The 18,712-nt window shown below is 40.4% G+C and overlaps 1 protein-coding gene across 6 annotated transcripts in view; it reads left to right on the top strand.

The window, feature by feature from the left end:
* Positions 1 to 18,712, top strand: part of DGKI (diacylglycerol kinase iota) — a 227,515-nt gene that overhangs the window by 74,705 nt on the left and 134,098 nt on the right. For all 6 annotated transcript variants that reach the window (XM_087765034.1, XM_087765035.1, XM_087765040.1 and 3 more), the window contains 2 exons: positions 3,026 to 3,134; positions 14,171 to 14,266. In XM_087765034.1, the coding sequence (XP_087621160.1) occupies positions 3,026 to 3,134; positions 14,171 to 14,266 (205 nt within the window). The remainder of the gene's footprint in view (positions 1 to 3,025; positions 3,135 to 14,170; positions 14,267 to 18,712) is intronic.

Raw genomic sequence — 18,712 nt, forward strand, 5'->3', positions numbered from 1 at the left:
GCTACATCAGCAAGCTGGCTGGTGTGCCCATTTTAACAAAGTTGTGGACTTCATAGTCTGAAGAATGGAATATGTCATGAAAGCACAGATTCGCTTTTTCTGGCTGTCTCTTATCAGAGGAACAGTGATTACTTTTGCTTCAATGCGAAGGGCTGCCTGTCGAGCCTGTGTTTTCATTCACACACTCAGCACAGTGGAGATGAAATTGCTGGGAAAGATAACTAAAAGCCATTTGTGTTACCTTACTGTTGGAAAAGTGCCAGATATTGTAATCTGCTAGTTAAAGTAATATGAGATATGATCACCTAGATCCTCAGCATCTGGTCTGTTATCAGATTTGTGATACCTTCCCTTTCCCCCCCATTTTCCCCTCTCTCGTCTGCCTTACACTTATTAGGCCATGTGTTTGCTCTTTAGCTTGACGTCCTTTTTTTTGGGGGGGGGGGGGGGGGGCGGTCCGAAGGCTTCTGTGGTGCAGGCAGTGTTTTGACACTCTGTGTCTCTCTTTGTTCTGAGGCAAAATTCTGATAAGAAGGTATGTAAAAGTAGGCATTTTTAGCTTGCCCCTGGGCCTAAGGGTCACTTCTGGCTGGTTCATGTAAATTTGCAATCGATGAGATCATTTTAAGGCTTTTATGTTAAAATAAACCTGAAAAAAAAGGCATTATTGTCATGGCTGTGTTTTGTGTGCTTTCCAGACAAAGCCATAAATCCAGCTTGGCATGCAGAGGAAGGGCAGGCTGTTGGCACAAAACTGTGCCAAGTCTCCCCCAAAAGGCTGGTCAGCCTCGGCTGGCTTTTAAAGGAACGTGGGCCAAGTCTCAGGTTCTGCTGCAGGATGCTTGCACATCTCTAATTCTGGCTTGAAACAGTATCCAAGGCTTGACACTGGGATGTCTGTGACTGTTCATTAGACATATTTACCTTTTAAGTCTCTGCTGATTTTTGCCTTCCAGCTGGAAGCCTTGTCCTCAGGCTGGTCAGATAAATTTGTTCCTAGGAATATTCATCACAGACTTTGCTTTAGTAAATACGTGTAGTGGATGCATGCAACTTTACAGTCTGTATTGCTTGACAAGTAATAGGCTGTAAGCTGTGCTGGCTGAAAATGTTGGCATTATTCATCAAATAATAATTAATAGCTAACGTTTTATTATTCACCCACCTTTGCTTAAGTATGTTGCACAAAGTGGATGCTACCTTCCTCTGTTATGAGGGCAAGACTAAGTAGCCAATGGTTTGCTTTATCACTGTCAGTGATGCAGGGTGGAAAATGTGATACTGCCCCATTTCCACCAAAACAAATGGCCGTATTATAATATATTATATTATATTATAAACCATGAATAGGCACAAGAATGTACTCTTGTGTTTAGGAAGCACTAATAACTAAATTGATACCCAAAACAGCATGGAAGGAGACTGCCAAATATGGGACACTGTTTTCTGGAAAAATATATTTAAAAAAAAAACATAGTAGTTTCTTGTGGTTTATTTCTTTAAGGCTTTATTCCAGTCAGTGAGAAGATGTGTCGTTTATGTGGTACTGACATATATGGCGTAAAATCTTCCTAGCTAAATTGTTCTTTTCTGATATATTGCCAGGTAGAGGAAAGTTTTCCTTGGGCTCCTTCCCTCTAATGGGTTTTAGTTAAATGCAAAATATTTTGGAAAAAATCTTAATGTCAATGTCTTGCCCACATTGTTAAGTGGAAAGGGGGCATTGGATGATCAGAGGCTGATGTTAATGTGCTGAGTTGTTGATGCTAACCACAGGAAAGGGATTTAAGAGATTCTGATTCAGCCCACTCAATTTTTCCAGACATGCACTGTGAGCAGTGAGGCTTCCAAGCTCCTTTACTGTGGATATATATTGCACTGTATATTTTCAGGACAATGAAAAGATTTATTTAGCATATGGCTGACCTGGATTGTCATCACTGGCTCAATTGACCTTTATTGCCTTGGGACAGCAGTAAGATTAGGAGATGCTATAAATAGCTGCTGCACTGTGGGAGTGGTATCACAAAAATGCACTTTACACAAACAGACTGTCATTTCACTTTGTGGGGGATGAGTGTATTTGGCTTACGAAAGGAGATCTCTCCTTGAGATGTTTTTGTTCTGAATCAGTGCAGCTGAAGCTGTAAGATTGTTTTGGCCACCACCATCAGGTGCTAAAATATGTAGCACAATAACGTTATGAAGTTTTGTGAAACCTACTGTCCAAGTGCAGCTGAGCTTTGTATCAGCAGTGTATTGTGCTTCCTTCCACCTGTTTGAGGCTGATCTGGCAGGGCTGGGTGCCACTGGGGAAACAGGCAGTGGATGTGCTCTCAGCGCTTCTGGAGCTCCAGGAGGAGTCACCATCTGTGACTTTTGAAGGAAGCCATATCTGTGCCTCAAGAGCTGTAAGAATGACTTTGAACCAAAAAGATAGAGTTGAAATATAAGTGGAAAGAAGCTGTAATACCTTGAGGGATGCCGATATGATCAAAAAAAGGTAGTAGTGTATGACTCCCCTTCCTGACTAAGTGATGTCCCCATGTCTTGTTTTATGTAGTTGGATGCTGAATGGATGACTTTTCCCAACCTGTAAGCTAAGTAAAAGCAACAGATGTTGTGCTCTTTGTATAAACTCATATTTCATTCCTCCAATAAAGGCTATTTGGAATTATGCATAAACTGATTCAGCAGGTTCAACTGGCATGTAAGGAATAGGTGTAATGAATGAGGACTCCACTGAAACTGGCAAACAGAACCATATGTAGTCCACTGGATTTGATATTTCAGCTTAGTGCCAGATGAGTAACTGATCTTCATTAAACAGTAATTTTCAGTGATCAGATTACTTTATTCTTTTTATAAACTGCTTTAGCAGGAGATGGTATTCAAGCACCATTTCACCCAAGCTGAAATTAGATGCTGTACTGCCTCTTCTGATTTCTGGAGAAGGGTGGGGTGGATAATTATATTGGATATGCACTCCATTGTATTTATTTGTTTTTTTCTTTTCAATTTGCAGGAAAGCAATCTCCAGGTCAGGTCTCCAGCACTTGGCTCCTGTGCATTCCCTCAACATTGCAGTCTCCAATGGACCTGTGAAGGAACCAAGGGCAGCCTTAGAGTGGACTGTAGGTGTTTGGTTTTTTTGGCAGTTAATTTGAGCGGTATCTCTGGCTAGTGCTCTTTCCATCCTTAAATCAACATAAGACATTGCATTGCTATCAGAATTAGTGCTGATCATTGGGAAAATGCTTCTATTGTAAAATGAAGCACAAGGCAGAGACGTGAAAACTTGTGGAGGCTTGAGCAGCACAGGACAGAGCTGTTCAGATTTTCCAGCTTGGGAACTGTTTGGCTACATTTGCTCACTGCCTTTGTGACAAGGTCTGCCATCTAAAGGTGGTCTGATTTTAGCACAGCAGGGTTTTGTACCTCTGCTTGATGGGCCAAAATTTAAGGCTGAAGACTCATATTGAGTTGGCTGGGTCTGTAGACTAGGTAGTAGAAATCTTTGGTCACGATGCTTTGTAGGTATGGCTAGATTTCTTCTGGGCCCAAGCTGGCTTGTAGACACAGAGGCCATATGTTTCCATCTGTCCCATCTTGCTTCTCTTATGTTTCTGGGCTAGTTCAGAAGGTGCCAGTTTAGAACTGTCTAGAATAGAATAGAATGTTTCAGTTAGAAGGAACCTGCAACAATCATGTAGTCCAACTACCTGACCACTTCAGGGCTGACCAAAACTTAAAGCATGTTATTAAGGGCATTGTCCAAATGCCTCTTAAACACTGACGGGCTTGGGACATCCACCACCTTTCTAAGAAGCCTGTTCCACTGTTTGACCACCCTCTCTGTACAGAAATGTTTCGTAATGTTAAGTCTGAACCTCACCTGACACAGCTTTGAACCATTCCCAAGCGCCTTCTATGTGGTTATGCACTAGTACATGCTAAGAAGGCGAGCCTTAAGCCAGTAGGTCACACAAACGACCCATTTAAAGCAAAGTATACAGTAGATCTTACACTCGGCTATTGGTAAAGAACTCGATACATTGCAGTATCAAGGCACCAGCCACCCAATTGGCTTTTAGGTGAAGATAACTTATGTTTTGATGGATATGGCTTATGTTTATCTCTGTTCTCTATACCAAGACTGAATGGCTTTCTAGATGGTATGCTCTGCTTCAACCCCAGCTGTTGCATTTAAAGTTTAAGGGGATGAATTTTTACAGGCTGTGCTGCAGGAAGCTGGATTAGGTTCACTATGATCTTCTACAGCGCTGTACTTTAACATAGAGTGCTAAAATGAGTTTGAAAGCTTACATAGAATCCTCTTGGAAAAGCTATGGAGAATACCTTGATCTCTCCCTCCAGAAAAACCCAGGTCCCGATTCAGCAAGATATTAAAACACATGCCTGCTTTGAGTCATCAATGCTGTTTAATAGAAATCTGAAGACTCAGTCACATATGTGAAGGGTTAGGCACAGGCTAAATTAAACACCTTTCAAAATTGTACTTAAAATACGACAGCAGCAGCAACACAACCCCAAAATAAAAAATCTAAACCCCAAATGCAGCAACCACAACTTACTCTTCTTCAAAGTTGATTGTCTGCTGCTCATTCTACCAGGTGCTACCTCATGTGATCCCAATACATAAATACTGCAGGACTTGATATAGGTTGGTGAATACTGATTAAATATTGTGAGTTTTAGTTGTGTGTGAGGGTGTTTTTGCACTTCCTGGCTTATGGCTTAGATTTTTGATCAGTTCAATTTCTCAGCTGTTCCAGCCTCTCAGATCAGCGTTGCCGCTTTCCTTCATGCTTTGATTGGAGAAGGGAGTCAACCCTGTGGCATGTGGGGAAAGGGGCAGGATAGTGACTGGAAGACATATGTGGCTGGGAGAATCCTGAACTGACAGGCTGTAGTAACTGGTGAATGTGGGGGAGAAAGGCATTTTTCAAATCTGAGGCATGGTATAAGTAAAAGAGATAATAGGGAGGCGATTTGGACATGCGAAAAAGCTGAAATGGACCAAAGTTTATGTGCATGTCAATAAAAGAAAAAGTTAAGTTTTAAATACTGATGTTTAATTCCAGAATTGTATTTGGTAGAGTGAAAAGATATTTGGATTAAGATGTATTGGAACCAGACAGGAAGTCTTTGTATTTAATCACTGGAAGACAGCATTAATCAGTGCATGTTGCATCCCCATCTATATCACCCTGCCCTTTAGTATTTCTGAGGATGATTCTCCAAGGACTCATGATGGGAGATCTTTCCAAAGTCTAAGTGACATGAACATAAGTTGTCACTTGGCTTTGCAGTAGAAAATGTTTCCTCCTTGTTATCTTCACAGTAATAACTGGAAAGAATTCCCTGGCTATAGTCTCAATTTTTGATAAATCCTTGCAGGTGATTTGCCATTATCAGATGATCTTGTGAACAGTACACTGATTCAGGGAGTGGGATTTCCGTTCCCTGATCTGCCACTTACCTTGTGAACGAGCTCAGATGAATTGTTTTGCCACTCAATACATTAGCCTCTCTAGCTGTAAAATGGAGCTGATGATTGTGATATCTAAGACCCTTTACATAAGAAACAGTATTGCTTTATTGTTGTTGTTACTGTCTATCATCCCTGAGGTTTCTTCTCTCACGTACTTACAAACACCTGGTTTCATCTCATTTGCTACGCCTAATTCAAGTTAACTTGTAGCTTTGCTGTTGAATTTAATGCTATTGTTTCACAGCAGGGCCATACAGAATACATTCTCTGGACTAGGTGATGTTATAGCCAGAGGACAATGCAGAATATGCCCTACCAAAAAGGAACCACCTTAACTGCCTGCCCCTGTGATAAGTTTATGCATAGCCTCTTCTCCCACCCTCCCCCATTTTAGGCATCGCTCCCACAAGTTAAATGATAAAGTAAGCAATTCTAGCCCAGATTCTCAAGTAAGTACACACTGAGCCACCTCATACAGTGCCTGTGTACCATTGTGGATCTAGGTCTTTGTATATTTTCATACTGCCATTTACTCCCAAGGAAAATAACCATAAGCTTTTGCTCAAAGTCATCCTGTAATTTCCTTTTAAGTACTGCCTTCTAACTCTTGCTTTCTTTGGTGCCTACAAAAATCTTGACAGCCACCTAGTATATTAGTGTTTTGAGCTTCCCACTGGCCAAAATTGTCTCATTATTTCATTTCTTCATCATGCATTTGTCTGTTGATGCCAGTTTCTTGCCTTCCCATTAGTAGGCATTTATGGCCCATGACTACAAGTCTTAGAACTCTTGTTATGTCCATTAAGAGGCATTTGAAAACATGCAGCTTCCATTCTTGGAGTTCAATGAAAAAACTTGAGACTGATCTGTGCTTTGTGTTCTGTGAATGCACAGAGATCTCTGCATGCAAGATAAATGTTCTTCAGAGGAGAAATATTATAGCCTTATACCATAAATTATATGTATTAAAGACACAAAAAACTCTTATAGATCTTAATAAGAACAGAAAACTATGCATTTGAGTAGAAGTTGAAAACTGGCATTTGGCAATGTGTGATACCAGTTTTGTAGGTTTTACTTGTACCTGATTGCATAAAATCAGTTGGTTGAGAGGGTCTATTCAGTTGCATAGGATACTTTAACATGCAGCAAAAAGTTGTTCGTTATACTTTCTACTAAATATCAGAAGATTGCAGGGCTGTGATCTCACTGGGATCACAGCGACATAGTGCAATACCACACATGACTGAAGTGGCACAATGGATAGATACAGACTTTTTAGGAAGGACAAGGCCAGGATGGCAAGGACAGGGAGTTGTCCTTCATATGTGAGAGAAGCAGGAATGCTTGAAGCTCTGCTGTGGAATGGATGATGAGCCTGTGAAGAGCTTATGGATCAAAATTAGAGGGCAAACCAACATAGGCAACATTGTTGTGGGTGTCTGCTACAGATGCCTTGTTCAGGAAGGGGTAGAAGATGAGGCCACCTTCAGATAACTGGAAGCAGCCTCATGTTTGCAAGCCCTGGTATTCATGTGGGCAACATGAGATATCTGCTGAAGGATCAACAGGCCACAAGAAATCCAGGAGGTTTCTGAAATGCATTGATAAGAACTTTCTGACACAAGCGATTGAGGAACTGACGAGGGGAGGCGCTCTGCTGGATCTCACACTTACAAACAAGGAAGAACAAGAAGGCGGGGAATGTGAAGGTCAGGGCAGTCTTGCTTGCAGTAATGATGAGCTGATGGAGTTCAGGATCCTGAAAAGAGGGAACAAGGCAAACAGCAGGATCATAGCCCTGGACTTCAAGAGAGCAGACTTGGACCTGTTCAAGGAACCGTTTGGAAGAGTAACATTTCATATGACTCTGAAGAGAAAAGGGCTCCAGGAAAACTGGTTGATATTCAAAGATCACATCCTCAGTGCTCGAGAACAGTCCATCCTCACATGCAATAAGTCAAGCAAAATCATCAGGAGGCCTGCATGGATGCATAAGGATCTCGAGACAAAACTCAAATATTAAAAAACCCCAACAACAACAACAACAAAACAAAAAAAAAACCCAAAACCCCCACCCAACAACACCTCCCCCCACACCCCACTCCTGTCCAAAAACCCTAAAACCCAAACACATCCCCCCAACAATACAACAAGTGGAAACAGTGTCAGGCCAGCCAGGAGGATTGTAGAAGGCACAACTCAGTTTCACAGGGATTGGGTATGGAAAACCAGAGCCAACCCAGAGTTGAATCTGACAGGAACATGAAGGGCAACAAGAATGGTTTCTGTAGGCGTATCAGCAGCAGTAGGAACACTAGGAAAAACGTTAGGCAACCGCTGAATGGGGCAGGGGACTTAGTGACAAAGGACACAGAAAAATCAATGTGCTCAATGACCTTTTTTTACCTCCATTTTTGCTGGTAAGGCCTGCCTTCAGGAATCCCAGGTACCTGACACCAGTGGCTGAAGCAAGGAAGGCTTACCTTTTGTTAGAGGATGATCAGGTTAGGGAACGTTTAAACAGACTGAATGTATAGAAGTCCATGGGACCTGATGAGATGCATGCTGATGATATTGCAATGCCAGTCTGTTGTCTTTGAAAGGTCATGATGATTAGAGGAGGTTCCTGAGGACTGCAATAAGGTAAATGTCAATCCTGCCTTCAAGAAGGGCAAGGAGGAAGATCCAGGGAACTACTCACTGATCAGCCTCACCTTGATTCCTGGGAAGGTGATAGAGCAAATCCTTCTGGAAGGCATTTCCAAAAATATTAAGGATAAGAAAGTGATTGAGAGTAGTCAGCATGGATTTATGGAGGGGATCATGCCTGGCCAACCTGGCAGCCTTCTAGAATGAGATGACTGGCTTGGTAGATGAGGGGAGGGCAATGGGTGTTATGTTGACTTTTGCAAGCCTTTCGACACTATCTTCCATAACATCCTTGTAGACAAACTGATGGAGTATGGGCTAGATAAATAGACAGTAAGGTGGCCTGTGAGAGGTGGTCATAACCAGTGAATGTGACTTTGCAATGAATCTGTTGCACTATATTCTGTGTCTTTTTGGCATTAGTCAGTAGTGCTGTTCACTTACCTTCATGGGCATGGTGTTTATAAGTGCATAGTGATACACCACACTTCAGATAATTAATAAGCGTGTTAATATACTAATACATGTTCTACATATGATGAAATCTTTCCTGTCTAGATAAATGTATTTCTTTTCCATGTGAACGGTTTGGTTTCTCTATCATTTCCTAAACACTATACTAATTTTTACACTGAATGATATTTCCCTTCCATTAGAGTGTCTGCAAGACTGTTTTGTAATTGGGAACTGAGTATTCAGGTCAAAAGAGGTGTACGTTACAGATGCTCACATGAGAAAGGAGAACCCTGGAGTACAGGTATCCCATTAGTCACATAAAAACATGTAGAGGTGCTGGGAGCTTTAGTTCCACTTAAATAAGTAGTGATGAGTGCAAGCTCCATGCATACTTAAAAATTGCTGAAATTTTGTGTGCAGATGACACTTGAAGCAATGTGTTCAGGATCAGTAGTCCTACTTTGCTGTTTCTTTTTCATCAAGGTTTGATAACTAATGTTCTTTCCAGAAAGATCCAAAGAGAAAAAAAGAGGTCTGTCATATTTCAAAATGGTAGCCATCTCTACTTTTTTTTTTTAGCAGTATAGAGGATGCAGTGATATTACAGAAGGTGCCCTTCTTGAAAATAGGTATTTTTTCCTATTGCTGCCAAAAGGACTGAAATTAAGCTGTTGTCAGCCAAAATAATGGTTCATGAGAGCATAGGGAATCATCATCTCAGTTGACATCATCTGGACATTGCTTCTCCATGAAGACAAACGTTATTATTCTGCTTCTGCATACAGATGATCTTTCAGATAATGGTAACAACAGTCTCAAAAGCTCAGCAGAGAATACAGGAGTGGGCAACTGATGCAGAGATGTTGGAAAGCAAGGTGAGGGGAAAGGAGAATGGAAGCAAAAGCTAGAGAATGTGGTGAATCTAGACCTAAAAGTTGAACACCCGAAAATGGTTCTGAAAGTTGGAGCCTACATATCTGCAAGTTTTTTGAAGTAATGTAGTATCGTATCTCCGTGATGTTTTGTTTTATGTCCACATATTACATTTGCAATAATTAAAGAAAAGGTGACTTCTACATGAAGAATATTCCCAAGTTAAAATGTGCTAAGGTGGAGTTAAAGTTGAGAATATATATCAACAGAAAAACATTTGGGACATTGCTATTGTTTGCAACATGAGCATTACAAATTCTGGAATTTCAGAGTTAAGCATAAAACACAAGCCAAACGTGAGAGAGAGACATTTGGGAAAAAGACATCCAAACAAACTTGTTTCTGCTCGATAGTGACTTCATAAAGAAAAGGGCTAAAGCTAATAATTTTTGCTTACAAATAAGTTTGTTTAAATTTAGATTAGGCACTAATTTATACTGATCATAAGTTTATCACCCAAATGTATATTTGTAAGAAGATTCATCTCTCTCACTGGAGTGTTAACAAAGGGAAAAATTTCTTAATGGCTAATTTTAGAAATCTGTTTTACATAATTTTTTGCAGAATGTCAGTCATGGCAGGAGTGGAGGAGAGCTCCATTCCTTCTGTTACAATTAGAGTTACAACTCCTTTGTACTAGAAAGTTGGGCTGACTGGTGTATTTGGCTGAATATCTATGGCTGCTTGATATGACAAATTAAATTACCCAGGTTTATCTGCATTGCTTTTGAAACCATGCTGACTGCAGCTTGATGAACAGTGAGGGATGGAGATACTTCAGGGCTTTAGAAAAATGGTAATACTTGCTCTGTCATTTAACCATGCTGGGGCACTTAAGAGAATACACCTAGTTGAATTAGTGAAATGTGCACAGCAAGTTATGATCACATATATGTAATTACATCGTTCCCGAACTCCTAGTCCTTGAATCTCTATTTTTCTTTGACTTCAGGGGGGATTGTGTGTGGTTCTGTTTCATATGCAAGGGATGTTTGCTATACTGAAATTATTTTTGTTTGCTATTAAGGTGGTAACGGATCAGGAGCAATCAAATGGGAGGTCTCCATTTGGGAGAGCATATTGAGTTCATGTGTCCCCTGTGAGGCAGGCTGCATCTGCCAGGAAAGCACTGCTGCCTCTGCTTCAGTGAGCAGGGGCTCTTTCTCTTCACAGGACACTGAGTACACCACACACTTGCAAGGGCTGGGAAGTCAGGTGAGGAAACAGAGTTCCCAATTCTCTTTTTAACTGCAGAATATTAGGCTGCAGTCATTGCTGTTTTATCCACGATGATGGACAGTATCCCTTTTCTACATAGCAAGTCAAAGCAAAGCATGTCAGCCTAAAATCATGATTTGACAGGTCAGCTAAGCTGCTCTAACACTGAGTTGGTGTCAAAAGCATTGGTCCCACTGACCCCACCTTTAACCCACCACTCCTTGTGCCAGATCTAACAGTTGTGTGGTCACAGGGTGAGTCATTTTGTCTAGCTGATTTGATAGATAAAAGCTATCTGTTTTTTTCTATCAGTTGAACTGATTCATGTGTAGCTTCAGTCACTAGATCCAGCATGAGGAAAATGGCAAAAGCATGAGACTGGGGTCTAAGGGGTCAGGGACAGAAAGAGGACAACTGCCTGTTTAGTAGCCATTTACTCCTAAAGCCAACATAAAGACATCAAGTGCAAAATAAATCAAACTGGGAAATTGTTTATGAAAAGGTTGCTGAACTCAAAACTCCTGTGGAAAAATATCTGTGTCAAAATATGCAAGTGATGATGTAGCCTTTACTGTGCTTTAGTTTTGCATTAAACAGGAGTTCATACTAGAGGTGATCCCAGTGACCTTTGTCAGCTTATGTGTTGGTAGATGGAGTACCCTTTTGTCCACCACATTGTGGAATATTGCCTGTAAATTTTGGAGTAGAAAATACTGATTTGCTGAAGTCAAAATTCTTCATAGAAATGCATCGATTTTTGTCAAAATTTCCTATTAGAATTGAATGAAAATTTGGGCTTGGAAAAGGTCAAAGCATTTTCCTTTGACTATATCATCATCTTGATTTTTGGCAACAGAATGTCTCATCATATAAATGACAGTGCTCTACAAAATTTAAAACAGTGAAGTTCAAATAATTCCCTCTGATCTTATTGAGACAAAGTAATCGACAGGCAAAGGTTTTTGAGGGAGGACATTTCATCTTGGGAAATCTCAGCTCTTTGCTCTGATTCAGGATGAAAGAAGATTTTTTTCAAATGCCAGTTTACTGGAATTGAAATTGTAAGTTTTCACACACAGTGCTGTGAAATTGTTTGTGGCAGCAGGTATCTGGAGGTGTGCCACTTATAGCAGATCAGGTTATTTACATTTTTATTATCTAGTCTTGTCAGAACTCTATCATTGCATGAACTACAAAGGTCATCCTTGTAGACTACTTACTAATTTTATTTACACTGTGATGTAAAGTCAGACATGTGAATCTATGATACAGTCTGGAACAATCAGTCTAAACTAGGTTATAGAAACAGGCCACTTTATCTTTAGAAATCCTGGATGGCAAGTTATGTGGACATGGTCTGAATGAAGGGGCGCTTAATTTATTTTTTTAATGGAATTTTGATTCCTCATTAAAACTTATTTCCCAGGAGCTGTGTGCTTTCTTACTTGGCTTTCAGAGTTGATCCTTCCAAAACACCTTTTATAATCTATAAAATTTAGCTCTGGGTTATAATGTTGAGTTTGCACTGTTTCGTCAGCAGAGAATGTGCTCAGGTCAAACACTCTTCGATGAGCTCATATCCTCCTGCTTTGGTCCTCATGTCTGGCTCCTCATAAACTAGACAGGAAGTTAATACGTTGGGCAACATTGTGGGCATAGTAATTTTATTAGTATGATGTGACTAGGCTTCCATGAAGTGCCGTAAAACTGATATAGTTCTTGCCAGAGAAAATTGCTTTAACATAAAGATAAGCTTGAAGGGAAAGAATCGGATAATAATTTACCATCTGAGTAAGGCTTGAAGAATTTCTTAAGCTAGTTCAAGATCTTAAAAGCTATATTGCATTATAAAAGTGCTGAAAAGCCTGACCTAAACTATCGTGCACTGAGCTGTACAGTTTAGGAAAATCTCTGTCCCAGGGAGTCTACAGTTCAGGTGGACAGGCAGACAAAAGGATGAGAAGAAATGGAGGTATAGAATAGTGTGCCACTAAATGAAGATTAGTCAGGGTGCAATGGCAGTAGACTGAATCCAAGTCTCAACCAGCCCCTTGTGTTGAAGGATAATACCGAGTCTGATGTCAATGGGAATGTTTCTGATGAAGTTAGAAGGCCTGTGGACAAGTAGACCTCTCACCAGAAAAAAAACCAATGTTGTTCTTGTCCTCTTGGTTTATTTGAAGTGAGCACCATAGTTGTGGTAGGCACCACATGCAGACTTGCATAGGTCTTGGCTATTGTGGATGCGCTTGTACTCCAGAAGGCAAAGGATTTTGCCACTTCTGCTTCTCCGCATTACCTAAGAAATCCACATCGCAAGAGAAGCTTTCTCATTTCATCACTTTGAAATTGTCAGTGGTATTTTAAATAAATTATTTTAACCAAGATGGCTATTTCAGAGCATCCTGCTGTCGGACGCCATCTGTTTGGTAAGCATCATCATTTGTGACTTCTGCAGTGTGGGAACCAAATGTCAGAGCCTGTCAAAGCATTTTCCATCATGCTCTAATTCTGGCTGAACAGCAATTCTGTTTATTCACTTTGCTCAAGTAGTGTACAGCAGACTTCTTAGGCTTTTTAGTCAAGCCAAGATAACAGTCAAGTGAAAACTGTAGCCTTTCTACAATCAAATTTCCTCAGAACAAAAATTTTTATAGAATTAAGGTACAGGTTTGGTCAAATGAGGCTGTCAAAGAAAAATCAGATGTTACCCTGTTAATCACTACTAATTGTCAGTGTGCTAGGTAGATTTTTTTTGAGAGTGTTCTCAGTTGAATGTATCATTCTTTCAGGTATAAAATTAAAGTCTGGTCTCTCCTGGCCACTTAATGTTTTGTTGATGTTTTCATGAACATACAGTGTTGATCCAGCCATTTTAAAGGAAGCATTTTTCCTTGTCTAAACTGTCCCATCATCCTAAATCTGTAGTCAGTATGTTGCACTTCTGGGCCTGGTTCTCAAATTTTTGCGCTTCTCCAATTGAAAGTTCAGTAGTTATGTTTTTGTTTCATCTCTTTTGATTTTCTGTTTCTTTAAAATTCTGTGTACATCTCATGCTTATGAAATCTAGAGTCCTAGTTAAACTATGCAGCATGTGGGAAGAACATGGGCAAAGTTTTACTCAACTGTACACAAAAATACTTTGGTTCTGATTAGTGGCATGACATTCGTTGTGTCATCAGCATCCTTGAAGCAGGGGTGGTCAGCCAGGACAATACTGTCATGGCTTTGTGTTGTAGAAAAACAAAACAACACATGGTTGATTGGTTGTTGGGTTTTGTGTGTGTTTTGTTTTTTGTTTTTTTTCTCTAAATTTGTGGTGAAAATCAGATCTCTTTTTCTGTATACTCACGTGGTTGAATTTCACAAACCAGATTAACAGTCATCTTTTCTCAGGAAAATGCTGTGAATGGAGAGCATCTGTGGCTGGAGACAAATGTTTCTGGGGACCTCTGCTACCTGGGGGAGGAAAGCTGCCAAGTCAAATTCTCAGTGAGTTATTTAAAGATTTCCTTCTCTCTTTCTGATGTAGCAAGCCTGACTTCAGACTGATACAGTGCTCAGATGCTTGGGAGCTTGAATTGTTTGCTGTTGTTGATGCTTGTGTTCCAGGAGAAGGAATGCAAAAGGGGCAAAAGGCTGATGGTTAAATACTTTATTGCTTGGGAAAAAAGCCCCAATTTTGAATGACCCAGATTATTTACACAGTGAGAATGGATGTAATGAGTAACTTTATTAACATGATAAGGGAAAAAAGGTTAGAATATTGAGGTATTTCAGAAATATTCAAAGAAAGTAGCCAATTTTGTTTGTATACACAAATATATAGGCTGGATTGATGGGCTGAGACCAATTGTATGAGGTTCAACAAGGCTAAGTGTTGGGTCCTGCACTTGGGTCACAATAACCCCATGCAACACTACAGGCTTGGGGAAGAGTGGCTGGAGAGCTGCCTGGTGGAAAAGGACCTGGGGGTGCTGGTCAACAGCTGGCTGAATGTGAGCCAGCAGTGTGCCCAGGTGGCCAAGAAGGCCAATAACATCCTGGCTTGTATCAGGAATAGTGTGGCCAGAAGGACCAGGGAAGTGATCGTCCCCCTGTCCCCCTGTACTCGGCACTGCTGAGGCCGCACCTCCAAATACTGTGTTCAGTTTTGGGCCCCTCACTACAAGAAGGACATGGAGGTGCTGGAGCACGTCCAGAGAAGGGCAACAAAGCTGGTGGAGGGTGCAGAGCACAAGTCTTACGAGGAGCAGCTGGGGGAACTGGGGTTGTTTAGTCTGGAAAAAAAGGAGGAAAAGAAGGCTGAGGGGAGACCATATTGCTCTCTACAACTACCTGAAAGGAGGTTGTAGCAAGGTGGGGGTCGGTCTCTCCTCCCCAATAACAAGTGATAGGACAACAGGAAATGGCCTCAAGTTGCACCATGGGAGGTTTAGATTGGATATTCGGAAAAACTTCTTCACCAAAAGGGTAGACAGGCACTGGCACAGGCTGCCCAGGGAAGTGGTTGAGTCCCCATCCCTGGAGATACTTAAAAGAAGGGTAGATGTGGTGCTTAGGGACATGGTTTAGTGGTGGACTTGCAGTGTTAGGTTAACAGTTGGACTGGATGATCTTAAAGGTCCTTTCCAACGTAAATGATTCTATGATATCACTTGCTGGGGTCTCTGAGAGTAGGGTCTGATCAAATTTTTGTGATTTTAATCACTGCAAGGATTTGAACTGAATTTTCCAAACTCCTGAATGCACTCATGTTGTGGTTTAACCTGGCAGGCAGCTAAACACCACACAGCTGTTTGCTCACTCCCCTCCCCCCTGCAGGGGGAGAGAATCAGGGCAAAAAAAAGTAAAATTTGTGGGTTGAGATGAAGGCAGTTTAATAGGACAGAAAAGGAAGGGAAAATAATAATGATAAAAGAACATACAAAATAAGTGATGCAAAATGCAATTGCTCACTACCTGCTGACCGATGCCCATCCAGTTCCCAACCAGCAGTCCCCACACCGTGGCCAACTCCCCCCAGTTTATATACTGAGCATGATGTCATATGGTATGGAATAGCCCTTTGGCCAGTTTGGGTCAGCTGTCCTGGCTTTGACCCCTCCCAGCTTCTAGCTGGTAGGGCACAGGAAGCTGAAAAGTCCTTGACTAGTATAAGCACTACTTAGCAACAACTGACACATCAGTGAAACATTATTCTCACACTAAATCCAACACACAGCACTATACCAGCTATTAGGAGGAAAATTAACTCTATCCCAGCCAAAACCAGGACAACTCACCAGCGAGTGCACTCATATTCGAGTGTTTTCCTTCTCCTATTTGAGAGTATTCGAGGTTTGCCTTCTCCTATTGAAGCTGTTCTGCTGTGTGTGAAAAAGTTTAATTGGATTGATCTCTAACCTGTGTGTGTCTCTTCTTTGACTGGGGAGTCACTTATACTTCCAGTCTGCTTCAGCAGCTCAACACCTAGTATTTCATTTAAACTGCTTCAGCAGAAGAGAAGAAAAAAACCCAAAACTCTTACCTTGGTTGGTATTTAGGAAACCTGGTGAGAGAGTGGGGATCCTGTGTTCAAGCCTTTGCTTTGAATCAGTGCTCAAGGGAGCACCGTGGCCCTTGGACTGCAAAGTGTAAGGGGAGTTTATCTTCTCTGGGGTGTTTGTGGATACTGCCTGCGACTCTTTGCAATACCATCTTTTTGCTTTTATTAAAAAAAAATCCTCAGATCATTTGATCCAAATCAAAGCATTTTGATTCACTAATCACCCCCATTTTTGGGGCTCTTTGATCCAAAATACTAGTGCTTTCCATAGCTCCAATTTCATATCCATCCCCATAACTTCTCAAGCAAATTGGTTACTTTATGGTATATAAGGTTAAGACCAGGCCTGGGAAGTCTATACCTGCTTACAAAGAGTACTGAAACAAAGTCGCAACAGTAACAGACTGCTGATTGTGGGGTAATATTCAATGGAAGCTCATTGTGTGTTTGCCCTCCACTTATACTGCTCCTGAGGCGCTGGGTTTCGGCAAAAGATGGAGACAGGATTTGCTTGGCTGTGTGGACCTCTGGTCTGACCCAGTACAACTGTTCTTATGTTCTCAATAGAAGTTTACCTTTCTAAAACTTCCTCATGATTTAGTTCATTGAAAGTAGCATGGAAATTTAATAGTATGTTGCATATGACTTGAAAGGCTGTGTCTTAGCTTTAGAGGTGTATCTGTCTAGGAGTTGGAAGGACTGTTTGCAGTAGCTGGGGAATTAGACCCACTGACTTACACTTTTATCTGGGAAAGTTGGGAGACACCTTATGTGATGACAAGCTTTCCAATCAATAGGCTTGCAGATGTTGGGTCATATTTAGGAAGCAGCAGAGTTTAAAGTTGCTCAGTTCTTAATTGCCTGGCCTTTGCTTGACCTGACTGAGTACTTTTAGGTACTAGTGTATTAGTTCCCTTTGGAGAAAGTGATATCTCTGTTTATAACATGTTACAGTTCATGGGGCTTTCATTAGCTTAAGAACTAGAAATGGAAATCCAGTTAACTTTAGTTGTGGTTAGTTTAACCTGATGTGTCAAAAGGCTAATGCTTTTCCAGTTTGAATCTTTTGAAGACACTGCATCTTTCTATGCCTGTCCTGGTCTTCCTTTGACTTAGCTCTTTTACATGTAGACTGTTTAAAATCAAATGTTTTCAATGGAGAAGTGGTGAGAAATAATTAGGCTGTAGCTGCACAGACTTTGCATAAAATCTTAGCTTATACAGAACACAAACTCCTAATCTCTGGAATATGGAGCTGACATTTCATGATAAATCAAAGATGTTAGAAGTAATAGAAAAGATAATCTGAATTTTTACTAGCCTCTCACTATAAATGACTAACTACTTGCAATGCCACCAGCATTCAAAAATCATGAGAACAACTTAAAAAGCAAGATATTAAAAAAATAGCTGCTCATAAGGCATTACCTTTGTTTACTTTTTGCAGTTTTTCGTCTTAGGGATCAATTCCTTTATGTTGTCTCACTCTTCTTGGTAAACACAGAGACTAAAAACATACTTAAAGTTAACAAGTCATAAAACACATGAAAGCTTAGTCTGATATACAATATCATGGTTCTTCAGGTGAAACATGAGAACAATACTCCACATATATATGAACATGCACAGTTAGGGTATATCTAGATAATTTTGAGACTCATAATTATAAAACTCAGTAAAATGATAATGATTAGTCTATAATGTGAGCCAAAGCTGTGTTCCCTGTTTCTTCTTAAATTTGTTTACAATATATTGAAAATTCTAATAAAATAATTTTAGAGATTTAAATGAGTATGAATAAATTGAATGTAAAAATCTGAAAGAAACCAGTCTCAATTTACTGTGTGTTTATAAATTTTCTGTCCCTCAAGCACAAGTCCGTAAGTTGAACTTGTATGAAAATTAATTCCATCTAGTTTATTAAATTGAGCATATGCAAGGAAAAAAAGTAAATATATTATCTCTCTTCTGGATGCATTCTCTTGCCTTTCATATGCTTTGGCCTGAGGGATTCAATGAAAATTATTTTAAAAGCCCTACTGAAATTAATAAAACTAACCAGCATAATTAGGCTGAGAATTTTATCCCTGCTGTAACATTTCATAAGCATTGGACAACATTCTGTGAGAAGGTTATCATTCTCTGCTAAATGACCCAAGTATTTTTTCTGCAAGGCAATGGTCAGGCCCATCAAATTCAATATTATATGATAAGCATGAAATGACATACTCTTCCAAACTGGTCTGAGTTCTCTGATTTGCATGTATGGTTTTTCTCCTCTTTTCACTGGCTCTGCTCATCCGCTTCATAGGCTGCTCCCTTTTAGAGCGATGATCTGCACTGTAACAACCTTGTCTGCTACCTAAAGGGAGCCTTTTACTTCTAGTTCA

This window comes from Nipponia nippon, unplaced genomic scaffold, assembly GCF_047370975.1.
Source record: "Nipponia nippon isolate SJK-2023a ecotype South Korea unplaced genomic scaffold, ASM4737097v1 scaffold_3, whole genome shotgun sequence".
Taxonomy (NCBI): domain Eukaryota; kingdom Metazoa; phylum Chordata; class Aves; order Pelecaniformes; family Threskiornithidae; genus Nipponia; species Nipponia nippon.